Source organism: Ahaetulla prasina, chromosome 1 (genome assembly GCF_028640845.1).
Source record: "Ahaetulla prasina isolate Xishuangbanna chromosome 1, ASM2864084v1, whole genome shotgun sequence".
Lineage (NCBI taxonomy): Eukaryota > Metazoa > Chordata > Lepidosauria > Squamata > Colubridae > Ahaetulla > Ahaetulla prasina.
Window position 1 is genome coordinate 73,668,130 of NC_080539.1, and position 22,420 is coordinate 73,690,549.

Consider the following 22,420-nt stretch of genomic DNA (forward strand, 5'->3'; position numbering starts at 1 on the left):
TTAATGAGATTTTTTCCCCCTCAGCTAGTGAAATAATTTTATGGACCAGGCATAAGATGACTCAAGATCAAGAAGCTGAGATCTCTCTTCTACAGTATGTACCACCCCATCCCACAACACTTTTCTGCTCACTCAAAAATGGAGAATTAAGTATATATTAACAGTTGAAGACTTGAAGCAGTATTCCTCAATTTGGCATCCCCCTGACCCCACCCCAGAAGTGTTGAAACCACACAGCCCTATACAGTCACACTTGCTGGGAATTTTAGCCCCTACACATCTAAAGAATAAGAGTGAGGAAGACTAATCCAAAGGAAAACATAGATAATATACTATCACCAAATAATGATCCAGAGTAGCCAAGTGATAGCTAAACAGACAGCTACCACAGACTCAACTCATTATGGCAAACAATCTAGCTCAGAGGTCTCCAACCTTGGCAACTTTAAGACTTGTGGACTTCAACTCCCAGAATCCCTCAGCCAGCAAAGCTTAAGAGGGAAGGTCTGTAAGGTAATTAACACCAGATTCATACAGTTAAGAGTGCTTGTGTAGATCTAAAATTGTGCTGGTTTTCCAATCATATATATTATTATAATTGGACTCAGTGTAACTATTTTCTAGATCTTGGCCTTCAAGACAAGGAGAACAGGTTGAAGAAGGCAGGCACAGAGAGCACAATTCTATCTCTTATCCACACCTGAGGAGTGCTTGAGCAGTCAACATCAGCACAAAGAGTTGCCAGCATACATCCAAGTGTATCCTGGTGCTAGAGAAGAGCTCTCTTCCCCCTTTCCCGTGTTATTAAAAAGACAGTAAATACTTAAACATTGCCTAGAATTCCTGGCCAAAATAACATGATGGCAATCCCTTGAGTCTCAGGGCTTGAAGGGCAACCCTGGGAAGAGAATGCAACAATCAACCTGGGTAGCCAAGACAATTCTTCTCCATTCTCAAGTAAGTAAGTTGCCTTGCTCCTGAGCCTGGGTTAAGCTGTCCTTCCGATGTAAATGATGAACCCCCATTCTCTTGGGGCTGCGATGTGGGCGCCCAGGAGGTGGCTTGCTCTTGCCATCCTTGCTCTGCTCAGAAACCCCCTCCTGGCTGTTCACCCTGCTTTCCTGGAGCAGCAATTCCTGTTCTTCAGCTGGGCTCCCAGATGAGTAGTCTATGTAATCTTTGGACTTCTCTGGTGAAGAAGTGACAGGCTCTGCCATTGCCTCAGTACCAGACCCTTGCAGCAATTTGCAGCTTTCGTCCTGGGAGAAATCTGTGCTGTAGTCAGAAGAGAAGTGGTTCCGGTGACTTCGAAACTCTGTGCTGTCGATGTCCACGCTTGAGTCTCTGCTTACAGTCCAGCTGTAGCTCTGCACGGATTCTTCACCATCTGAGTAGGCGGAAGCTACTCGACCTAACTCTTGCATGGAGCGGCTGAAACGTTTCTGAAGCTCCTGTGCTGTGTCACGGCTAAATGCAGTACGGTTTACTAGCACCTGCTCTGTGGTAGGAGGAGCCTTATCCACAAACATCCGCTGCCAGTTAGCTAGCAAATCCTCCTCGGAGCTGGCGGAACTGGCAAATGTGCTGGGAACCTGTGGGGGGCTGCTGAAAGGGCTGCTTTGAGATGATCCAGGAACCCGGTTCAACTTGGGGGAAGGTTGGTAGGAGCAGCTGGAGGCAGAGCGTTGACCTGAGGCTGGGCTGCTAAGAAGGGGGCGCTGCCTGTCACAGTTCTCATCCTCCCCCTGGACTAAACTCAACGAGATAGCTTGGCGGGTAGCATAAGTTCAATTGGGCAGTGGACTGTTCTTTGGAATCCGGAAGAGAGCAGCAAGGCGGCGATCAGCCCCCAGGCTGGCGACTCGAGCCCTGCGGATTGGAAGAAGCACCGGGGGGGGGGGGGGAGAAAGAGGGTTTCTTTGAAACTGGAGAAAACCCGGAAGATACTCGGCGGATCCTTCCCCGGCAGACTCCTGGTTCCCGCTTCTGCAGAAGCCAGAAAATCCGCCTTGCCCAGGTTTTCAAACCCTGGAAAGACTTTGGCTCGGATTTGGGTTTTGCATTTCTTATTCCTGAGATTTCTTCTTGCGCCGCCTAGCAGTCCGCTCATTTCCCACCCACCCTTAGAAATGGAGCGCGCTCCCTTTTTCCCCTGTCTAGACGGCAGGCGCTGTTAACCCTCCGAGCTTTTAACTCGGGATTTGCGCGGAATTTACTTCAGTGCAACCAAGGCGCGTGGATTGATGTGTCCAGTTCGTGCAACACGCCCAGCAGGATTTTTCCCCCCGAATTGCATATTGGTTTGATCAATGCATTCCTTTGATTTAAAATTCCACCCAAGCCTCCAATTTTACACCGGATTAAAAGACTGTCGGGTCTCTCCTTTTGGTGACGCGCTGCTTTTCTCTTTTTTAACTGGATCGCAGAGCGCTTCTGGTGCGCTAATCTTGGTGCCCTGTATTTTTTTAGTACAGCAATCCAGATTAACGTAGTTCAACTGCGGAAGGTGTTTTGCTGGTTTTCAGAGCGATGTTGCCAGGATCTATTCAGATCTCTGGGGAGACTTTATCCAGTGCGGAGATTCGGGATATCTGTGAGAGCTTGCGGGAGAACTCCATCAAACTGCTTTCCCTCCGTGGTTGCCAAATTTCCGATAGAGATTTCGGTCGCATCTGCAAGGGGGTGGCAGAGTCTCATTCCTTGGCTCAACTCAATCTTAATTTAGGGATTGTTTCCAATATCAATCGGGTCAAGCAATTGGCTGAAGCTCTGAAGACAAACCGCTCTGTCCAATCTTTATTGTGAGTAGCCCCCCCCCCTTACTACCAACTGAGAATGTTGCCTCTTACTCCAGTGATGCAAATCCTGCAGGGCAAATGCTGTGCTAGTTTCTTTAAAAGTTATGTTTCATTGACATAAACGGGATGTACTCAGGCCTGAGGGAAGGCTACTAGAATTCCTTAGCCTAGTTCACAGTGGTGGGATTCAGCCAGTTCGCACCACTTTGGGAGAATCAGTTGTTAACTTTCTGAGCAGTTTGGTGAACTGGTTGTTGGAAGAAATCATTAGGGCTGTTAAATTATTTGAATCCCACCACTGCTAGTTCAGTTATTCTTTCAATATTGTTAAATGGTTGTTGTTCCAAAGAAACATCTTCTTGTCCTGGGAAGTGGGATTTTAATGCATCTTAAAGAACCAGAGGTCATCCAATCCTAAATATTGATAATTACAGCAATTGAATTCTCCAGAGTAATAGGTAGTCTTTAGTAAATGCCACAAATTAGAATGTTTGCTATTTGGGGATGGAGCTGATAAGAAGTCAAAATCCAATAGATTTTAGTAGAAATGCAATTTTCCCACCTTTGGTTAAGAAAGCATGAAAACATAGACCCATATTTTGTCATTTTGTTGCATTATGTTGGTGGAACTGTTAAATGAGCTTCCAAATCTTGTATTCATTTTCAGAGGAGATCTGGGACAGTCCCCTTAAATTCATTATATTTTTTTCAAAAAGCTGCTTCAGTTCCTAAAATTGCAGGTTGTATGATTTTCATTTACCTGATCCAAATACAGTGGTACCTTGGTACTTGTCATTAATTGGTTCCGGGAGAGAACCAAAAACTATGAGTACCAAATACAATTTTTCCAGAAGGAATAATGTAAATAAATGTAATGCATTCCCAAACCAAGGACAATGCACATTTTAAGGCAATACGTAAAAAGATAGGGTTGTATATCATTACTTTTCATGAGAAATAAGCCTAAAAGCTAATCGATTAAATAAAATAAAAACTTCACCTTACCTGTACTAATGAGAAAAAATGCAAAAATTTACAAAATTACCACAGAAACTAAGACAAGACTGCAAGGGGACATGTAGAGGGCAAGAGCTGCCTGTGTGACTATCTGCCTGTGTGACTATCGGCTGGAAAAGGTAGCGAGTCACAAGGTAACCAACACCAACAAGGTCTAACTTGTTTGTTAAGTACCAAACAAAGGATAATTAGCAGGACAAAATTTTCTCAACAAAAAGCCTGGAGTAACAAATTTGATGCTACTGGGTACCAAGGTACCACTATAGTCAGAATAACTTCAACCAGTAATGGATATAGCTAATGCCAATTATGAATTTGAAGTTTTAAGAAGTGTACATTATTTCTTAAAATTTACCCTATTGGTTCTCAAATAATGACGGTTTTCACTCGTATTTTTTTAATGTATTTTTATCAGGAAAATAATACACAATCCTTTCTGATACTTATTGTGCCTTTAGAAAGGTAGGGAATGGCTGCCTCTGATTTGGAACTGGTTGACCTGAACTTAAATGTTTGTTAAAAAAAAAACAGCAGAATGTCTTACTCCTAAATTAACTTTCATGAACAAGAATCTACCTAAGAAAAGTCTCAAGGGGTATCCAGCCTTGGCAACTTTAAGATTTGTGGGCTTCAACTCCTAGAATTCCCATGCCACTGCTAGCTGGGGAATTCCGGGAGTTGAAGTCCACAAGTATTAAAGTGGCCAAGGCTGGACATCCCTGCTTTCCGAGATGACTTCCAACAAAAGAAATAGGCTCCGAAACAAGACAGTTGAGACAAAAATATGTATTAATGGGCTTTTAGAGAAGATGTTTTATTGAGCATTTTCTCTGCCTGTTTCAGAAGGCTCAAATCTTCCTATCCTCCATTTTAACCTTCCTGTGTTTTTCTACCAATGCCTAGTTTCAGTCTAATTCCTGAAAAACAAGTACATATGCAGCAAGTATGCCAACTGGTATTTCTCAACGTCAGCAACTTTGAGATGTGTGGATGCTGGCTGAGAATTGTGGGAGTTGAAATTCACACATCTCAAAGTTGCTGACATTGAGAAACACTGACCTAGGATTTGTTTATCATTTGCAAGTCAAAGAAAAGAGAGTGTATAATTCCTTTTTCTTTATGCAGCCTTCATGGAAGTCCTCTGACAGATGCTGGTCTGGCCATTCTCAACCCAGCTTTATCCATCCATCCCTCCCTCGTGGCCTTGGATTTGGGGGACTGCATGCTGGGGGATGAAGGCATCAACTTGATTTGTGGTCTTCTTCCTCCTGATGGGGCCAAGTCAGGTAAGGAAGAGAGGACATGTCATATTTTGCAGCTGTCTCTTTGGTCTTTTGCTCTATCAAAGCAAAGCAAAAGGGATTGTGGGAGTGACAAGAGTTCCTCATCCATAAGAAATTATGGCTTTGGTTTTTTAGTGCAGTGGGCTCAAACCAGAAATCATCTGGTAGGTGATGAGCCTTAAAGGCGATAAGAATAAATGAGTTTCAAGCAAAATGTTTTTAAATATTTAATAAAATTATATTAAAAAATGATTTTCAACTCCTCACAGACAATATTAAAAACAGAAGTGTACTTCTTTTCATGTGAAACTAGAATGGGCTCTTGAATATCTATATCTATATTTATATATCTATATACATATATCTATGGGATGCAGTGGCTCAGGGGCTAAGACGCTGAGCTTCGGCAGTTCAATGGTTCGAATCCCTAGTGCTGCCGCATAACGGGGGTGAGCTCCTGTTACTTGTCCCAGCTTCTGCCAACCTAGCAGTTCAAAAGCACATAAAAAATGCAAGTAGAAAAAATAGGGATCACCTTTGGTGGGAAGGTAACAGCGTTCCGTGCACCTTTGTCGTTGAGTCATGCCGGCCACGTGACCACGGAGACGTCTTTGGACAGCGCTGGTTCTTTGGCTTTGAAATGGAGATGAGCACCGCCCCCTAGAGTCGGCAACGACTAGCATGTATGTGCGAGGGGAACCTTTACCTTTATACATATATCTATATCTATCTATCTATACAGTATCTATCTATCTATCTATCTATCTATCTATCTATCTATCTATCTATCTATCTGTTAAGTTCGGGAAGTAACGAGGCTGGAGACCAGGGTAGTGACAACAGCTCTTTAATATAGGGTGAACCCAGCAACAGGCTGGGGCTAAAACCTCTCCTTTTATACAGTTCTGCTGGAGGCTTCGTCCAATCAGCAACGTGCTGATTTCCCGCTCAAATATTTAAAGGCACAACTGTTAATACATAACACTCCTCCCCTCCCAGAAAACACTTGGTCTTATTTACATATTTATTCACATGTTATTTTTCGACGTAGTCACGCAAATAACCTGGGCGTCTCCTAGTTCTTTCTGACCTGCGCGGTTCAGTTCTGGGTGGTGTTTTGAGCTGGTCGGAGGGGCTGTTTTCTCCTCCCAGCTCTTTCTCTAGGCCATCGGGCTCTGGATTATTGTCCGACTCTTTTTCTTGGCCATCCGGCCTTGGATTAATTTTGGAATTTTCCTTGCTGTTTCCCTCGGGGACCTGATGGCGTCGCTGGAACTCTGGAACCTCAGCTAAGTCTTGCGCCTCCCCCGGGTCATTGTCAGCTGTGGATTCAAAGTGGTATTGGTCATTACCTGTCTCTGTTGGTTTGGTTTGGTCAGTTATTCGTTTCCTTAACTGATCTATGTGGCGCCGCCACACTCGGTTGTCTGGTAGCTCTATCACGTATGATTTTGGCCCTGTTACTTTCGTTACTTGTCCGGCGACCCAACTCGGGCCGTCCCCATAGTTTCGGGCCCACACCCGGTCGCCTATGCTCATTTCTCTTGTTTTTTCTAGCTCCCCCTTGTAACCCTCGGGTGTGTAATGGGGGTTCAAACGGTCAAGTGGGCACCGGAGTTTTCGTCCCATTAGCAATTCGGCTGGGCTTTTTCCCGTGGCTGTGCTTGGGGTTCTGTGCTGGACGGCTAGGAAAAAGTCTATTTTCGTTTGCCAGTCACCTGGCTTGAGCCTGGACAATGCCTCCTTAGCGCTCCGGACGGAACGCCCTGCAAGGCCATTCGACGCAGGGTGGAAAGGTGCAGAGAGGGCATGTCGGATGCCTTCCTCTGCCAGGTACTCTTCAAACTGGGCTGCCGTGAATTGGGGCCCATTGTCGGACACCAGAGTGTCCGGCAACCCGTGAGTTGCGAATAGGTGGCGCAGGGTTGCGATTACTGCTTCGCTGTGGTGGACTTCATAAGTATGATCTCTAACCATTTGGAAAATGCGTCCACCACCACTAGGAACGTTTGGCCGTGAAAGGGGCCAGCAAAGTCAATGTGGATTCTTGACCAAGGCCCTTGGGGCTTTTCCCATTCTCTGACTGGGGCCGTTGGGGGTAGCGGTCTGGACTCTTGGCAAGCTTGGCATTTCCCTACCCTCTCGGCAATCTCTGCGTCCATGAGTGGCCACCATACATAGCTTCTAGCTAACCCCTTCATCCTTACGATGCCTGGGTGACCTCGTGGAGGAGGTCCAATACCTTGCCCTTAACTTAGCAGGAATTATCACACGATCACCCCATAACAGGCACCCCCCTTGAGCCGAGAGCTCATCACGTTTCTTAACAAATTCTTTGAACCGTTCGCCCGGCGCAGCGGGCCACCCTCTCTGTACCCAACCGAGTACAGTCCTTAACACAATGTCCCGGTATGATGCCCGAGCCACTTCCTTTGATGTGACTGGGCCAGAGTCCAACGAGTCAATAAGGAGGATGGGTGTCCCCGGAGTGGGGTCTTCGGTCGCCCCTGGCAGTGGGCATCGGCTCAATGCGTCTGCATGCCCCACTTCTTTCCCCGGTCGATGCTGCAGCTTGTATGAGTAAGCGGCTAAAAATATAGTCCATCGAGTCAAACGTGGCGAAAGTGCCACAGGCGTTGGCCGGTCGCCAGCCAGTAATCCCAGTAACGGTCTGTGGTCAGTCACGATTTCAAAATTCCGCCCAAAGACATACTCATGGAATTTTTTGACCCCTGATACAATGGCTAATGCTTCTTTGTCTAATTGGCTGTAGTTCCTCTCTGGGGAGGACATCGTTCTAGAGTAGAACGCTATAGGGGCTTCTGTGCCGTTTGGAAGCCTATGGCTGAGTACAGCCCCCACCCCATAAGGGGACGCATCGCAAACCAGCACTAGGGGTAGTGAGTCGTGATATTGGATAAGCAGGCTATCACTTGAGAGCAGGTTCTTGACTGCTTCAAAAGCCCTATTTTCTGACTTTCCCAAGACCAAACAGTATTTTTCCTAAGAGCCTATGCAGCGGTTCCATAGCGGTTGCTTTGTTCTTTAAAAGACCGCGTAAAATTAACCAATCCCAGGAATGCCTGCAGCTCTGCTTTGTTTTTGGGCGCTGGAGCCTTCCTAATTGCCTTAACTTTGCTCTCAGTAGGGTGAATTCCTTTCTTGTCTATCCGTAGCCCAAGAAATCGACCGATTCGACCCCTATCTGACATTTATTTGTCTTGACTTTTAATCCGGCTGTCCGGAAAATGCTCAAGACCTTTCTTAACCGCTCCCCCAATTCCTCCATGTTTTCCCCTGAAATTAGGACATCATCGAAGTAGGGGACTACCCCAGGGAGCCCTTGCAGTAGTCGTTCCATCAGGTTTTGGAACAACCCTGGTGCCACACTAACCCCAAATTGCAATCGGGTGCACTTGAATGCCCCCCTGTGCGTCACAATCGTTTGGGCTTCGGCTGTGCGGGCGTCTACTGGCAGTTGTTGGTAGGCTTGGGCCAAGTCTAACTTTGCAAAGACTTGCCCTTGCCCCAAGGAGTGCAATAAATGTTGCACTACGGGAACCGGGTACGCGCTTTTCTGTAAGGCTTTGTTAAGCGTCGCCTTGTAGTCAGCGCAAATTCTAATTGACCCGTCCGATTTGATGGGGGTGACGATTGGCGTCTCCCACTTTGCGTGATCGACTGGCACCAAGACCCCCTGATTTATGAGCTTGTCCAGCTCCTTATCAATTTTTGGTTTTAGGGCAAAAGGGACTCTCCTCGCCTTAAGCCTAATGGGGGCTACCTGGGGTCTAAGTTGAAGGAAATAGGGGTCCCCTTGTACTTGCCCAGGCAGTCCTTGAAGACATCTTCGAACTCGTTAAAGAGAATGTCTTTCAAATTGCAGTCACTTCTGTAGATGCCAGTCACTCCCATGCCCAGGGCACGAAACCAGTCTAGTCCCAACAGACTGGGCAGAGTTCCTTCGACGATCGTGATGGGCAGGGTCTTTTTATGAGGGCCGTACTCGACTCGGACGGAGGTGGTCCTCGAACAGGGATGCGATTCCCTGGTAGTCGTGCACTCGTAGCCGCTGTGCTTGCAGATGGCGCTCATGACGGACGGCAGCGACTTCGCCAGGTGTCCCAGGACATGATGGTGATCGCTGATCCCGTGTCCACTTCAAGCCTGCACCGTACTCCCTCGATCTTGGGCTTTGTGAAAATCTTCTTTCCACTTTGGTTGAGGCGCGGCCTATAATGACAGTCGTTTGGTTAGACTTCGCCTTTCTTGTTAGAACCAATCGCGGGCCGCCTTTCCGGTTCAGCGTTTGATTGGCCGATTTGAATTTTCGGCGGAAGGTTGGGCGCTCTGCAAACCTGAGCTAAGTGTCCTTTCTTCCCACACCGCCGGCATGTTGCGTCTTTAAACCTGCAGCGTTGGCGCTGATGCTGCCCTCCACAGCTTCCGTGACTCGCCACGGTCCTCCGTGTCGCGTTTCTCAGTCCGGTAGACCCCTTCCTCATCCTCGCCCTCACCTTCGGATTCGGACTGAATCTCCTCCTGGTGTACTGGCGTTGGCCTTGCGCTCGTCTTGGATTGAAGAGGCTTTTGCAGAGTCTCTGCTGCTTTAGTAGACATTTCGTGTGCTCTGGCCTCGTCCAGAGCGGTGGCTAGTGTCAGGTTGCTCCTGGCTAGCAGTCGTCGCCGGAGGCGGATGGCCTTGGCCCCTCCGATGGGGTGGTCAAGTAGCACTTCGTCTAAGGCTCGGTATCCGCCGTCCTTGGCCGGTCTTCTTAAAAGGGCCATGTAGTCACCGATGGACTCGCCCTCCATCTGTCTACGTTCTCCGAATTCAAACCGCTGCACGTATTTGGACGGCGTCGGTGCGAAATGGTTCTTCAGCAAAGTCTGCAGAGTCGGCCACGATACCGATTGTATCGGCGTTGGCTCTGCCAGGGCTTCCGCAATCTCGATTACCTCCGGCCCGCAATGGCTTAGGAAGTAAGCCCGCTTGCGGTTATCAGGGATCCCCTGTAGTTCGTTGGCTTCTAGAAAGCTTTCGAAACGGGTCATATATGTTCCCCATTTCTCCTTGCCCGGGTTGTACGGTGCGGGTGGCGTGTTTGCCATTTCCGCGTTTCTGCCCTGAGTTTGCTGGGTTCGGAACTAGCGTGCTTCAGCTCGGTTCTGGTTCTCCTTTAGCCTCGATATCCCACCTTCGTCGCCAATGTTAAGTTCGGGAAGTAACGAGGCTGGAGACCAGGGTAGTGACAACAGCTCTTTAATATAGGGTGAACCCAGCAACAGGCTGGGGCTAAAACCTCTCCTTTTATACAGTTCTGCTGGAGGCTTCGTCCAATCAGCAACGTGCTGATTTCCCGCTCAAATATTTAAAGGCACAACTGTTAATACATAACACTATCTATCTATCTTTATACACATACACACACGTACACACATCTTCAAGGAAAACTCGGTATCCTAGAAATGTGAAGCATTCTTCTATAACATAAAAGGTTTTCCGTAAATATCAGGCATTTGTTTTCAGCAAAAGAACTAAATATAGCAAATTTCAAATAAATCTAAAAAATAGTACCAGAGAATGCTTGACTGAGTAAAACACTCCTTTGCCTTTCTGAATTACAATCTCTGCCCCCACTCCCATTCTTCACTAATTTCTAACCCAGATTCCAGTAGGAATTCAAGAGTGGAAATGCTGAATTTATGTTCTGCTGAATATGGATCCTTGGTCTAATACAAAAATAAATGAATAGATCTGTGCTTATATACACATATAATCATACAAACACACATGGTTATATAACATACACACACATACACACATTGTAGAGGCTGTCCTCTGATTTGGGGCAATCATAATAGAATGATAACATCCAAGCATAAAGTTTTGGTCAGGGCATCCAAGACTCAGTAATTGGGAATAATACCACTTTGGGGAGTTTAGTAAAGCCTGTAGAGTTGTCTCAAAGAAAGATAGATGGCAAACAAATCTAATAAATAATATCACAATGACTAAGTTTGTTTTGTTTTGTTTTCTGTAAAAACTCAACTGAGCTAAATCCAGGACAAATTCATAATACTGGATGTTTTTATTTCCAAGATTATTTCTAAAGGGTTTAAAGCATTCCAGATAGATTAGGAAACTCAAACCAACACAGGAAAGATTAGTTTAAACTAAGCATTGTGTAAATACATTTGACCTGAAGCTTCAATTGTGACCAATCTAGACTGCTGATACAATAGTGTGTACAATACAAACACGGTTGTTAAGAATTTGGGTGCAACATTTCTACCTAGCCAAACCATTATAGGGGCAGATCTGGGTACCCCACAAAAACTGAGCAACCACTTTTGCAATGTTTATAGGCAGTTAGTTCTATTTACCTAAGGAAGAAAGATTGTTTTGGGCACTTTCAACCAATTTATGCCTGATAGGAAATTATTGTTGTATAGAAAGCAACCTACTGAGATCTATAAAACCTGATTTGCTCTGCATACGTATTTTCAATTTACCTGGTGTCTATATTTGGCTAGTTTTTTTAACAACCTGCCTCAGTTTTTCCATTAGGAAAATAGATAATTAAGAATTCCTCAATACACAATAGATTGCAAGAAGCTATAAAGCTCTCTTGTACTATTTGATGTCAAGGAAAGTACCACTATATTAGTATTCAAATATAAACAAGTTGGAAAGATGTCTGTTATATTGTTATTTTTTTCCTTTTCCAAGTTGGAATTAAATTAGACTATGACGATGATGATTACTTTTGACCTTCAGTTAAGGATAAAGTTTTTGAATAAGAAACAACCATTTGAGTTTGCTGTTAGCAATTGTACTTCTTTAAGTATTCATCCTTAAGAATCAAATCAAATGCTGATTTTAAATGGACAAAAATTACATAAGTGAACTTCCCGATATTATGGTATATTTTAAAAATTAAGTAATAAGTAATGCAATCTTGTTTTTCTGATTATCTAAAACCATAATAATCTTCCCCTGGAACATGTAACTATGATTTATATATTTATTTAATTGAATACTGTAACATCTTTGTCTAATTATAAAGTCTCTAATTATATAGCACAGTATGTTTGCATACATTATCAGTTCAGCTGATCAGACATATGCATTGATATGGAGAAGTGTAAAATAATAATCAGCTGAGGTGTGGAAATGTATCCTTAAGTCAAAGGGTAATGAATATATACATCATTTTAAGCACATATTCACAATATAGCTTAATAAACAATCTTCTATTTTGAAAGTATATTTTTGTTTATAGCATCCTGGGGTTGTAGACGAGACATATAAACTGTAATACAGGTCAGTCTGTTATATTTATCTTTTTTAAATTGATAGCTCTCAGTTCTCGACTTACAACTATAATTGACCACAAAGTTTCCGCTGCCAACAAGGCAGTTGTTAAGTAAGTTTTGCAATAGTTGTGAACCATAGCAGCTTTTCAGCAAAGTTGGCTTTCTCCGTTGTCCTTGCTTGTTGGAAGCCAGCTGGGAAGGTTACAAAAGGTGATCACATGACCTTGGAACAGTGCATAAATACATGTCAGTTGCCAAATACTGGAATTTTGATTAGTCATAAGTGTGAAAAATGTCACAAGTCACTTCTTTTAGTGCCGTTGTAACTTTGAATGGTCACTAAATGGAAGGGTTGTAAGTCAAGGGCTACCTGCAGCTATTGTTCGGATTGGAGAATCAGAGAGCAGAACTTCAAATATTCCTGAAGAAGTTTTCCCCAATCTTGTGCTCCAGAAATTGTGGGACTACAAATTGCAACATTGGGCCGTAGTGGTTAGGATTTCTGTTCTCATTTCAGCACATATGAACAGCATTAGTTGGGGAAAGGGAGAACATGATCAAATATTTAGCTTAGTTACATTATTGTGACAATTGGGATGGTAAGGTAACACTATTGGAGTTTGCCTCTCAGCCACTCAAGCAACTTGAGCTTCTTTTGTTCCTGAAAATGTTTTGCTCCACTTCTAGTTTCTCCATATCTAACGTAGGTTACCAAATAATTGTAGTGCTAGTTTGAACAATAGCGTGTTGAAAATATATGTTGAGGTTAATTGATCAGTTGGATAAATTTCACCTTCATTAATAATAAAGTGATATCAACCCTGAACAGAAGAGGCTTTGTAAAAGTTGCCATGAGGTCACCTGGCTTTTCTTTTATACCTAGGATTGAAGGAACTGACTCTCAGTGCAAATTCTGGCATCACCCCCAAAGGATGGGGACGTCTGGCGATTGCAGTGGCTCATAGTTCCCAGGTGCGAGTGTTGAACTTGGACTACAATCCCCTGGGTGAGAGGATTATTTGGATTTGGATACTTGGCAGTGTTTGTGTGTCCTTCCGGCTACTAGAGATCTTGTTAGGCTTATATAAGGTTATTATATTTAACCTTAACTGCATCTTAAAACAAATCCAGATAATACCCAACAGAGCTACTTAGAAGGCCATTATGTCTTCTCAGTTAGGAAACAGAGTCAAATTGCCTTACGCCACGTGTGCCCAGTTTTTGGATTTGGCTGGGCCTCATTGACTGAAGAGGAATTATCTTGGGCAGCACATGAAATATTTAATTACTGTATATAAATAACAAACTTCCTTTAATTTTTTAAAATAAATCTTGTAGGGCTTCATTACTCACTGTCCAGGGCCTGATGCGGCCTGTGGGTTTGTCATGCTTGCCTTATACCAATAATAATTTAAAAGTTGTTTATTTTGTTCTCTAATCAAGACGACCTAAGGACTATGAGAAGGCTACTTAGAAAAAAAGCAAATTTGGCAGCTGGTGAAGCTGCTTGCTACAAAATCAGCCCATTTGTGCCAGCTTATCCGGTGTTTTTTATCTCAACCTTCTATAGCCCATTATCTTCTGGATGTGTTGGGATTGTATCTCTCCCACTTGATCTTCAAAGGCTGGTAGGGACTTTGTAAATTTTCAGTCAGGTCTTCCCCCAATCTTGGTGGTTTTTTTTCTTCCTTGTCTGTAAGGCAGGAGCCATTTTGTCAGGAATAATCTTCCACACACGTGCTTAAAATAGAAGCAATAAAAGAAAGCTTAAGAAACCACTTCATAATTGAAAGCTGAAAGCACAAAACCAAACCTGCCATCATCATATACTCTATTCTGGAAAAGTAGGATGGAGGACTACCCCTCTACACAACGGAAGGGCAGCAGAGCTGTATTGGGCCATCTGGAACCAAGATTATGAGCTGCTCCTGCAGACTCCATGGCAGTACCACATTCGTGGGGTCATTGGCTGGATACTATCCCACATCCTGTAGATCTTAACCACTGGGCTTGGTGGGCATAAGTTATCCCTTTCCCAGCTGCCGCTTCAAAAAATAACAAGGCAAAGAGGAGTTCCAACAGTAGTTGCCATGGAAACTTCTTCTCTTCCCAGCTGCATTGCCGAGCTGATTTGGCAGCTGGTGAGCCAGGCTGCTCTGTATTACTCACCCCACTAAAGGAAATGGATGTGAACATCTTGGCCATACTTGTGTACACCCTACCTCACCTTGCCCTCTCAGGATTGATAGCCCCCCTTCCCCCCCCACATACCTCAGTTCCCAAGGAGCGGTGCATATCTTTTCATCCACTAACCAATCATAAGGTGCTAGAGCTAGAGGGCTACTCGGAGACAACAAGATTACTCAGAGATTTGCTCAGTGTCTGAGAATTATTATTATTATTATTATTATTTGCTATTGTTTGGCTATAGTTTGCCAAGGATGAAAAGCAGGAGGAAAAGGAGAATTTCCTTACCATTGCCTAGCATCTTGCATTGTAAACACACCAGAGGTGGGTTTCAGCAGGTTCTGACCAGTTCTGGAGAACCAGTAGTGAAAATTCTGACTGGCCCCACCCCTGTCTATTTTCTGCCTCCCAAGCCCCAGCTGATTGGGAGGAAATGGGGATTTTGCAGTAACCTTCCCCTGCCATGCCCACCAAGCCATGCCATGCCCACAGAATTGGTAGTAAAATTTTTTGAAATCCACCACTGCAACACACAGTAAAGTATTAATCCAGCATCTTCTTTATAAAGCTGCAACTATGGAATTCAGCATTAGGAGCCATAATCTGAGGGAAAGTGGAGAAACTTTCAGCATTCAGATGATTGCGGATGTCCCTCATGTTCTACTACTCTTGAAGTGGCTGTTTCTGGTAGAGCTGCACTATGCTTTTCTCACATCTCCTGGCTTTCTGTTCCATAGGTGACCAGATAGCAGCAATGCTGGCTGTTTCAGTGGCATCCAGCCGCACCTTAGAAGTTTTAGACTTAGAAGGGACAGGACTTACCAACCAGTCAGCTATGGTAAGGAAATCTCTCTTTTTGTTGCCCTTATTTCTGTTGCCAGTCATGAAAGTCAGTGTGACCAATTGCAAAGCTTGCACATAATTCCACCCACCCCCCATGTATTTTTCCTTTTCTCAAGGGGCACAAGAATTTACAATTACTTAAAACTTTTATGATGTGGAAGACATCCTACCTCCCCTTAGATTTTGGTTTGATGTGAAGGGAGTGGGGTGGTTGGTTTTGCTTTGTTTTTTGAATCAACAAAGGTGGACATAGTGACAAGTGTTAGATAGGGTGAATTAGTCATAAAAGTACTGATTCTCTTTAGCGATGCAGAACTTGCTGTATATAATTATTGGGAATAGGAAGAAATACAACTGTTTTAGATTAATTGGCTATTCAAGCCTTGTTGATCCCATGACGTAATAAATACGTTTTAGACCTTGCAGGACTTGGTCTGAGTTGGTCACCAGAACCAAAGGTTTATTCTTCCAAGCTTTCAGGCTCATGCTAAAGCCCATCCTCAGGGAACCTCTCTCTCTTCAGAATGCAAGCACGTGGCTGTTCTACAAGTTGTATTTATATGATACCTGATTGTGTGTGGCTTTTAGTTGTTAATTAGGGTGTTGATGGCTAGCTATTAAGTAGTTAGTTGTTTCCTTGCGCCACTACACACTTGGCTCCTAAATACATGGTAAACTGGTAGTGGTACATCAGCACTCCTATTGACTGGTCAGGGGCCCGTTTCCCAGGCTTCAATCATTTCTCTGGCTATTTTTGTCCCTGCTCAGCCAACAATCTTAATAGCTGCAATACTGAATGCATGTCCTTGTTCATTGCAATGAGTTTGGGTCCTCTCATCTAACCATTTGCTCTTGTTTTTGCAGTCTGGTGGTTAGCTTCCTCCCAATCTATCATAGGGGCAATCCATGCAGGGAATCTGGTAAACTACTTTAGAAGTTTCTCCCACCTCCCAATAGCAATAGCAATAGCACTTAAGACTTATATACCGCTTTCCAGTGCTTTCCAGCTCTCTCATAGCAGTTTACAGAGTCAGCATATTGACCCCAACAATCTGGGTCCTCATTTTACAGACCTTGGAAGGATGGAAGGGTGAGTCAACCTTGAGTCTGGTGAGATTCGAGCTGTCAGACTGCTGGCAGCCAGTGATCAGCAGATGTAGCCTGCAGTACTGCACTCTAACCACTGCACCACCACGGCTCATGATATTCGTTAGATCTTTTTCTTTCCTGGTGACTAGAGTGAGCTGTTTCTCATGCCTCTGTTCCGACTCAATTCAGATCCTATTGGACATGGTGGAAAACTATCCAACAGCTCTGAGGACATTGATCCTGGCAGAGAACAACATTAGTCCTGAACTACAACAGCAAATCTCAGACCTTCTTTCAGAGGGAGAGGAAGAAGATGAGACTGTAAACCATGAAGTGATGGCCAGAGAGAAGAATTCCTGGATCTGTCAAAGCAGTAAGAGTGGTTCCTTCTTGAGAATGGGAGGTGACATTAAATGGGAGATTTACACGCATGTGGAATTAGGATACTGCATTTTTTATCTTTTGATTTATTTGGAAAGAGAAGAATTTTTTTTTTACTAGAACACTGATCATTTATCTTTAGTACAGGGATCTCCAACCTTAAGACTTGTGGACTTCAATTCCCAGAGTTCTGGGAGTTGAAGTCCACAAGTCTTAAAGTTGCCAAGGTTGGAGACTCCTGCTTCAATATGTTTTTATCATACTGTAAAGCTAATTTGTATCTGTCAGTTTATTCGATTTTATAAAGGGGAAAAGTATATTAAGCCAGGTAGAACAGTTTAAACAGACCTGATACTTAAATAGCTTATTAGTTGAGACTCCTAGTGATGAGATGCTTTACAAATATAGAGGAATTCTATATTTCAGATCACCACATAAATTGATGGAGAAGGGATATGTTCTCCTCCTTGTAATTTCGAAGTTTTGATACTTGTCTCTCCAAATTGTATTGTTCTTTCATTCCAATATTTATTTGTATTAACATAATTGGCATAGTTTATCTAGAACTGAAATCCCTCTTTCAGGATGAAATCTTAATAGAAGCCGATGGATACTAAATTTAAATATAAACTAATAGTTAAGGCTTTCATGGAGATGGCAAGCCACTTCCAAAATCTTTTCAAGAAAACTGCAGGGAAGACTTCTGGGGAAGAAACAACAAGCTGAAGATGGCACCACGAAAAGTGAAGCTGACCATGACAAGAATGAAGACCCAGCAAGTAGACTGCCTCTCCACAATTTCTCTCCAGATAAGGAGAGGACTTGAGATCACCCACAAGTGTCCTCATGGGGAGATCACGAGACAGTGATCTCAGTAGCTTTAAAGCTCTGGGAGATTAGGGAATAGCCATCTTGTTCAAACTCCATTTGGCCCCTCAAAAAGACCTTGGTTTGCATACTCCCTTTCCTAACCACTTTTGGAAAAGACTTGTTAACTGCTTTTCAGCTATTAGGAACTTCCAAATCAACAAACTTTACAACACCCAGTGAGTCTCTTGCAATCCTTTGTGAAAGAAGTTTGAAATAGCAATAGCACTTATATATTGCTTCACAGTGCTTTACGGCCCTCTCTAAGCAGTTTACAGAGTCAGCATGCTGCCCCCAACAATCTGGGTCCTCATTTTACCGACCTGAGAAGAATGGAAGGCTGAGTCAACCTTGAGCCTGGTGAGATTCAAACTGCCAAACTGCAGTCAGCAGAAGTAGTCTGCAGTACTGCATTCTAACCACTGCACCACCACGGCTTATTTATTAAATAATTAATAATATTTTTTCCCCTAGAATAAACAGCAAGAAGCATGATTAAAGTTTTGATTTTATAACAGACTACGGGTTCAGATAAATTTCAAAAAAATATTTTGAAATTAATGATAAAGAATCCTTCTGGGAAAATGCTTTTGTTTTGAGTTCCTTTAAAAAATAATATAGTAAAACAAGAAAACTGCAGGGATTTGTCTAGACAGTCACCAGGTGACATTAAAGTGCAGATATACCCTAAATAAATGCTTTCACATTGAAAGCTATTTTCTTGAATCATTCCTATAAATGGTATGTGGAAGTAGTAATTAACAGAGTCACCTACCCTGCTTACAAACACACATCAGTCTGGTTTCCAATTTATTTATTTTTATATGCAGCAGTTCCATAATTAAAATCAGAAGATAGATACGGTTGCACCTTCAATATGAATATACAATTAATGCAGCAATATGTTGTTATCTTGGGGAGACAATGTAGTACTAATGAATATATTTTCTGTTTCTAATTTTAGAAAAGAAAGTGGCTAGTTTGCTGCATCTTTACTTAAACAATACCTCTAGTTTCCACATAGGTCCAAAACAATGTACTTGGAAAATAAAAATGGAAACAGCCTAGTTCTTCATTTGTCACTATAAACACCTATCCATTAAATAAATTAAGAGAGGAAAATACAATTCTGTGAAAAAGTATGTGCCAATTTTTAAAACATGCTGAATGTTTGCTTATCTTGGTATATCACCAATCCTAAAAGTCAACAGAGCTTCATACAGGCCATGGTGATATAAAAACAGAATCAGAACAAACATGTAATACCAAGACTTGCTGCTTCTTTCTTTTAAAAGGAACTTTTAAAAGGATTTAAAAAATACATTCCAAATATCAGCCCTAACCACCATTCAGTGCCATTGTAACTTCAAAGGGCTCCTGAATGAATGGTTGTAAACTGAGGATTACTTGTAATAAAAGATAACCCAAACTGAAATCAGGAAAAAAGTAAAAATGCAAAGAAAAAAGAAAAAGAGGGGATAAAAAACCAATAGTGACTTCCGAACTTCACAAGTACAAAGAAAATTTTCCCATCCTCTAAATTTCTAAATATTACAACTGGATCACTTCTTCCTATAAGCCATCACTTACCCATTGGCGAATCCATAAAACGTTGTTTTTGTCCAGATGCTGGCAAAAAGCTTGTAAAGGCTTTCCAATATTTCATAAAGGTATCTCATTTTAATCCTGATAAGATACATCAACTTTGCATTCCTTCCTTTTGCTTCTAATAATCCTTAATTCATTCTGATGCTCTTGTAGGATATGATCTCACTTCAGTTTTTGTTTTCCCATCTCAAAAGATTTACATACGTTTGTAAATCTGATAAAAAATCATTATGCAGGGTTATTTTGTCTTACCATTTGTAATTCCATTTTGTCTGTCATCTCTGACTTATAGTCCAGAATTTATTTCCAAGTATTTCTGCATTAATACTTGTGTATCCCTTTCATCTTGTCAGTCTTCCAAAATATTCCCTTTTAGTTATCATTTCTTCTTTAAAATCTTTTGGAAGTAATACATTCTTATACTGTAGGAAAACACTGTTGCTGACGTATTAGCTACCAGATGCTAACCCCATTCTTCAAAAATTTCCTCAAATGTCTCAAATGTCATAGCCTTGTTTGTCATTGGTAGGTTTCACAAGACTTTTTCCTTTCTTCTGCCTGAAGTCTTTAGTCCCCTCTACTGTTTTAATTTTAAAATTGCAAAATTTCAAATTTCTATTGCTTATTTTCTAATAGACTTAATTCCCATTCCCATGAAAATACTGGTTTTTTAAAAATTATTTCCCAAAGCTTTTAACAAAAGTCCTAATATTCCAAAACTGTCTGATCCCTTAATTTGTTTGTAACTTTTTAAGATTAAATTCTTATTAAGCTTTTTGCTGTTTTACCTCAATTTCTTTTAATTATGCAGGCTGTTAATTTATCTTTTGTATTGGAAGAAATGTTAACTCACTGGGTGGTTTTACAAACTTGTTGTTTTGAAGATTTCTTGCCACTTTACAGTCATTGCACTTCAAAGGTGTTTAGAAAGTGAGGCTCAATGAACCTGGTGTTCTTAAAAGGCTCTGCTGCAACTGAGGATGGCTTCCCTAGTCTTCTGGTGCTGAAACCTGCAGGAAACTGCTGTTATCACTAGATAAGAGATAGCTGGATTTTTGCTTTGTGTTTTTGAGACAGTCAAAAGAGAAGTTCACAAGGCTGAAAATTAACCATTTTGCTTTTGGATTTTGGCAGCAGTATCTACGGGGCCAAAAGGAAAATAAAAAATTGCCAGTGTCAATGCTAAAGAAACTTTTTTCCATTTCAGATTCTAGTTCCCAGATGGTCTTGGTAACATCAGGCCTTGGAGAAAGTCTATTAGCGGAAACAGAGATGTGAACAGAATGTCTGATGAGAAAAATATTTCCTTGTACTGAATTTGGAAAGATCGTATATTGATGGAAATGTGTATTTTCACACATCTTGTGTAATGTCTACTGTGCTTCTGAATTCATGTGTGCACAAAGCAAAGATAGGAAAGCTAATATGCCTGTATGCAAATACTGGGCTGTGTGACTGAAGATCCATATACTAGTCGCCTTTTCTTTCCTTCTCTGGAACCAGATCCTAATTAATCAGTCCTTATCATCTGCTTTCAATGATTCAGTTGCTGTATTTTTATACTTTGCCATACTTAACTGATCTTTGGGAGAAGCTGCATTTTTTCAGATGTATATATTTATGTATAAGAGATATTCTTTTTATTGCTTGTATTTATGCTTGGGTAAAATTTTATAAAATTCACAAAAATATGGCAGAGTTCTGATCTACGGATGGATGAAAAAGTTAGAAGGGAGGAGATGTACACTGAAAATAGTAACAGCTCACCTGAGCATGTCATTAGTAAAACACTTTGGCTGCTTGACTTCACGTATCTTATTGTCTTACGAAAAGCAGAATGCTAATAAGAGTTATGTTGCAAGAATCTTTTCAACCAACGCCTACACTGAACTCAATTTCATGTCTTTACTTTCTCAAGTCTATTTTGATATACTCTTGTTTCACAAAATGGCAACAGGCCATTAAAAATAAAAGCTACAGCAATCACATAATTGATTGTGGAAATAATATTGATAAATTAATTTAAAAAATAAAATGTGGATGCCACCAAATTCTCACATTTTGGGTGGCTCTTCCAAGTTGGGGCTGAAATGAAAGAGTTCATACATTGGTCACCAAAGACAACTTCTTGTCAGTGAACATGCTGCACTGCTCAGATAGCTAAAGCCAAGTAAGACGCCCATAGTAGCACATTATCCATTCTCACCTCCCTATCCCGCTTCAAGGGGGGAACACAGTCAACTACCAAAGCTGCAGGCCATCAACACATTCCATTTGCAACTCCAGAGGGTTCATCCCTATCCTAGAAGTATCACAGGGGACAGAAGCTGGCAATGCTAGATACCTAGCCCTCTCTGTCTTCCAGATGGAATACTGGTGTTGAACCACATCCTCCTCTCTGAAAGCCATGGCCAGAGATCTCTAGGATCAGGCAAGAATTCACCAAGTAGGCCCAGATTTCCTAGATTAAACCTTCTGATTCAGCCATGGAAGTGGAGAGAGAGAGAAAATACCACTATGGATGATTCACAGCCAGATTAATTTACAGAAGCAAATGAGAACCGTAGCACTGTTCTCCTCTTTTGTCCCCCTTTCTTCTTCCTCCCCAGACTTCTACTGCAATGGACAAGAATTATTGATTGCAAGGGGAAGAGATATGATACAGGTAAGTAAGTCACCTTGTCCTCCCACATGCAAATTTGGTTGAAGAGGAAGAGACAGTTCTCCTTAGCTGGAGCAGAAGATTAACATTCACGTGTCAAATCCATCAGAGTTTTCCAAAAGGCAGTTTTTCCACAACTAAGTGGGCAGAGGGAGTAGTCCATAAATCCCTAGACTAAAAGAATCAGAATTGTTTGCTTCTATGGATCCTCCGTTAGATCTGTTGGAACTTGGTCTAAGGTGAGGTACAACTTACACCCAATTGTATAATCCTATAATTTTCCAAAGGCATTCCTGGACCTGTTCCCGTGATACCTCTGATTTTGGAAGCTAAAAGTATATAATGATGAGAAAGATGCTTTTAGA

The 22,420-nt window shown here is 42.3% G+C and overlaps 1 protein-coding gene and 1 pseudogene across 1 annotated transcript; one reads left to right on the forward strand and one right to left on the reverse strand.

Moving 5' to 3' along the window:
• Positions 1-427: 427 nt before the first annotated feature.
• LOC131191921 (tight junction-associated protein 1-like) lies at positions 428-2,296 on the reverse strand (annotated as a pseudogene).
• Positions 1,784-21,845, forward strand: LOC131188254 (leucine-rich repeat-containing protein 73-like). The gene is made up of 6 exons (XM_058163380.1): positions 1,784-2,801; positions 4,941-5,101; positions 13,302-13,424; positions 15,343-15,443; positions 16,727-16,910; positions 20,601-21,845. The coding sequence occupies exons 1-6, from the start codon at positions 2,530-2,532 to the stop codon at positions 20,669-20,671; spliced, it is 912 nt and encodes a 303-aa protein (XP_058019363.1). The 5' UTR covers positions 1,784-2,529; the 3' UTR covers positions 20,672-21,845.
• Positions 21,846-22,420: the final 575 nt, after the last annotated feature.

What these genes read in the sequence shown, in the direction of transcription:
- LOC131188254 (XM_058163380.1), top strand. Translation starts at nt 2,530, where the DNA reads ATGTTGCCAGGATCTATTCAGATCTCTGGGGAGACTTTATCCAGTGCG. An exon ending in CTTGGACTACAATCCCCTGG is followed by an intron (nt 13,425 to 15,342) that starts GTGAGAGGATTA and finishes TCTGTTCCATAG; the next exon opens with GTGACCAGATAGCAGCAATG. An exon ending in TTCCTGGATCTGTCAAAGCA is followed by an intron (nt 16,911 to 20,600) that starts GTAAGAGTGGTT and finishes TTTCCATTTCAG; the next exon opens with ATTCTAGTTCCCAGATGGTC.